General features: G+C 35.7%; 1 protein-coding gene across 1 annotated transcript; it reads right to left on the bottom strand.

Annotated features, from left to right (window-relative positions):
- Positions 1–463: 463 nt before the first annotated feature.
- Positions 464–2,762, bottom strand: LOC119075975 (flexible cuticle protein 12-like). Its single transcript, XM_037182562.1, has 2 exons — positions 2,550–2,762; positions 464–915 (listed from the first exon to the last, which is right to left on the bottom strand). The coding sequence occupies exons 1-2, from the start codon at positions 2,681–2,683 to the stop codon at positions 666–668; spliced, it is 384 nt and encodes a 127-aa protein (XP_037038457.1). The 5' UTR covers positions 2,684–2,762; the 3' UTR covers positions 464–665.
- Positions 2,763–3,414: the final 652 nt, after the last annotated feature.

Raw genomic sequence — 3,414 nt, 5'->3', positions numbered from 1 at the left:
AAATTTCTAAAAATTCTGAAAAATTCCTAAAAATTCTGAAATATTCCTAAAAATTCTGAAAAATTCCTAAAAATTCTGAAATATTCCTAAAAATTCCTAAAAATTCTGAAAAATTCCTAAAAGTTCTGAAATATTCCTAAAAATTCTGAAATATTCCTAAAAATTCTGAAATATTCCTAAAAATTCTGAAAAATTCCTAAAAATTCTGAAATATTCCTAAAAATTCTGAAATATTCCTAAAAATTCTGAAAAATTCCTAAAAATTCTGAAAAATTCCTAAAAGTTCTGAAATATTCCTAAAAATTCTGAAAAATTCCTAAAAATTCTGAAAAATTCCTAAAAATTCTCAAAAATTCTTTAAAATTCTTAAAAAATTCCCAATAATAAGCCCTGTATATGATACTTTAGTTGTCGTCAGTGGGGAATAAGACTCGCCGTTTGAAATCAAAAAACGGTTTTTGGAGGTTGGTTTATCTATTTTATTAATTTGATAGGTTTCCCTCTTGCAGCGAGATTCGTTCAATGCATTTAATATAGACGCATAACGAACGATAAGTGAAAAAAACGGAAAAATTATTCAAAAACTCTGAATAACCAGAAAAAAAAACAGACAAATTCAATTAATCTAGTGAATTAACGCAATATCCTAAAATTCTATTCATTTCTTAACCGACCAACGATTTGAAAACACTCGGATCCAATGACGCTGAACCGCCTCCTTGAATACCTCCTGGTCCTTGACCGACAATCGGATGGAAACCATCTTCATCGGCTGTGTAAGTGACCCAATATGTGACGCCATCGGGTCCTACATAGGAGTAGGCACCAGAAACTACTGTGTACGGATCTTCGGAACCGTCACCATTCGATAGTCCACCAGCTTCGGAGTGAATTTGACCATTACTCAATTCATATCTGAAATAGGCGAATTTGAATGTCAGGAAAAATGTTGTTCGATTTGTTTGCATGTTAAAAACGGTAATTCAACGTATAGGTACCATACACATGAGTGACTGATAGATAAGAGTCGTGTGTTTACGTTCAAATAAATGTTCATCCAAAAACAAAAATCCACTCAATTTCGAACGTCTTCTTCGCCCGACTTCTTCATTAGTTTGCTTTGTGAATTCATTCACCAGATTACCATCAAGCGATTATATCACAACGTAACCGGCATAAAACTCTCGTTTTTCAATTAAATCTTGACCTAGGTAATATACCTAAAAGTGGGCATTGGAACACATTCGCTTTATTCGACTCGCACGATAAATGGAATTATCGTTAAGGTATGTTGATGTGTATGCGCAGCCGAATTTCACGGAGAAAGAAGGTGATAGGTATATAGGTACAAATGGTTTGTTTAGGATTAATAAATTGGAGCATTTTGGATCAGGTGTTTGAGATCTGATCGCAGAAATTTTCGGTTGATTTTGTCAATTTTTCTATAAATCTTATGTCCTCGAAATCTAGTCCTTCATTACAACCTTCGCAAAAAAATGCTTTTCAGGCTTTCAAAGCGACCGATTCAAATTAGTCAGAATTGTAACAATGATTGATCTTTCAGTGGTTTTACGTCCGGGGTTCGATTCTCGGGCCAGACAATAATTCAACATGGAACTATTGTCGCGATCATATCGCATTGGTAATGCCCTAAGGTTCACTCAAAACGATTTGAGTAATCGCAGCGTGTTTAGTGGCTGCAAAACGATGTACACGTACTGAATGACTCGTGTGGCGCAGCCTAAATACAATGAATTTGTGAACATGTAGCCTACATTTAGGCGAGATATCAGTTATGCGAGAAATCCTCAGAGAGTATTTGCACACTTCCGAGATGTGGATCGGAAATCACGTGAAGCCAATGGTCCAGACTGAACTTGTTATTGGCCGTAAAAGACTGTTTGTGAGGTCACATAACAAAGGAAAGACTTCTTCCGTCACAGTAATTCCTTTCCCGTTGCACATCGTTTTATTTCCGTTCCAATGTCTAGAGGTAAAGGAGTTTCATTGGAAACAAATTGACGTGACGATCTACTACTTCAACAATTAAGCACGTTCAGTCTCGAACAAAAGCCAACGAAAATGGTATCGCAGTGAGATAAGAATGGCTCACTTGCTAAATAACGAAAAGTTACGAAAATTCAGTGCTAAGCTATACACAGCCGTGTGGTACACTGGTGCACTGTACAGCGTATCCCTAAACTTTATTCGAATATTTTCTTCGTTTCTATTACAACCCAAGACACATTTATCTAGGTGGTATAAGTGACTCCGTGTCTTTAATTTTTAATTTAACTCAATTTGTGCTTGCGTACGAGTCTCATTAATGCACACACCTCGGCACAGACGGCATTTAAATTTTATTTTAATTTCGTATTCACTTTTACTGAAACACGGGCTAATAAATCATCACTCCACTTGTTCGAACTTATTGGATGTATTGGATAACACTACTCTTAGAGTCACGTCTGCGTAATTTCGCTTTCTTCTGATCATCATCGATCCAACGAACTTTAACTCGTCAGTCGACTTATACAAGTGTCCCTTACGTGTATTGATAATTTCCATCTCCTTGATTGTTGTTATCGTATCGTAACACTTGAACGTCTTCTTGCGGTGCTGGTGCCGAAAGTACTCCACTGACAATGACAACGATTAACAAACAAGCAGCGATCCTGGCCATTGTTATTTAACACTTTTTGTAAGACTTTTTGGTATGAACGGACCGAGATAAATTAAACGAATGATACGGTTGCATCGGACTGGCGAAGCTTTTATATTCGTTCGGTCGAAATGGGTCGCTATTAATTTTTGTCAAATCGATTGGTCTATCATAAGAAGATCATCGAGATTAATCGAAATTGACGACAAAAAAAAAGAACCAGATGGTAGGAGATGCATACGTGTGTTGTGTATGCTTTTTCGGTAAATTTATTTTGATCGAATTCAACGACTCATTTGGTTAAATAATTTGTGTGTATGAGGTCTGATGGGATTTGTGTTTTTTGATCAACGTTTTCAAGGTGATCCAAAATTGATATTTAGCATTTAAACGTCGTAAATCGTAATCGAGTGAAGAAGATTAATCGTTCAGTTTTGGGATTGAGAAAAGCCTTCTTAGCGTTTTTGTTGATGTCGGTAAATTGTAGTTTTTACTTTGCTTCTTGATTTGTACGCAATTTTTAACGCATAGTTTCGACAAAAAATGTATCAAATCCGGGATGAAATTCTTAAGAGCAATGGACTCTTTGCAAATTTGTAGCCTACATTTAGGCGGGAAAATATTCGTTTTTTTGATGATTTCTCTGGACCAAAATCTTTTCTTGAGAAAGAAAAACAATTAAAGGACGCAAAAATGTGTTACTTCTAAAGGAAAACCTGATTTGTGGGTGATAAATTATTCCACTTGCAGAT

This window comes from Bradysia coprophila, unplaced genomic scaffold (genome assembly GCF_014529535.1).
Source record: "Bradysia coprophila strain Holo2 unplaced genomic scaffold, BU_Bcop_v1 contig_232, whole genome shotgun sequence".
Taxonomy (NCBI): domain Eukaryota; kingdom Metazoa; phylum Arthropoda; class Insecta; order Diptera; family Sciaridae; genus Bradysia; species Bradysia coprophila.
This window is presented reverse-complemented; position numbering and strand designations above follow the sequence as displayed.

Excerpts from the sequence above, each read along its gene's own strand:
- LOC119075975 (XM_037182562.1), bottom strand. The coding sequence starts at position 2,683 with ATGGCCAGGATCGCTGCTTGTTTGTTAATCGTTGTCATTGTCAGTGGA. Across the intron at positions 916-2,549 it reads GATGGAAATTATCAATACAC|ATATGAATTGAGTAATGGTC; the intron begins GTAAGGGACACT and ends CGCCTATTTCAG.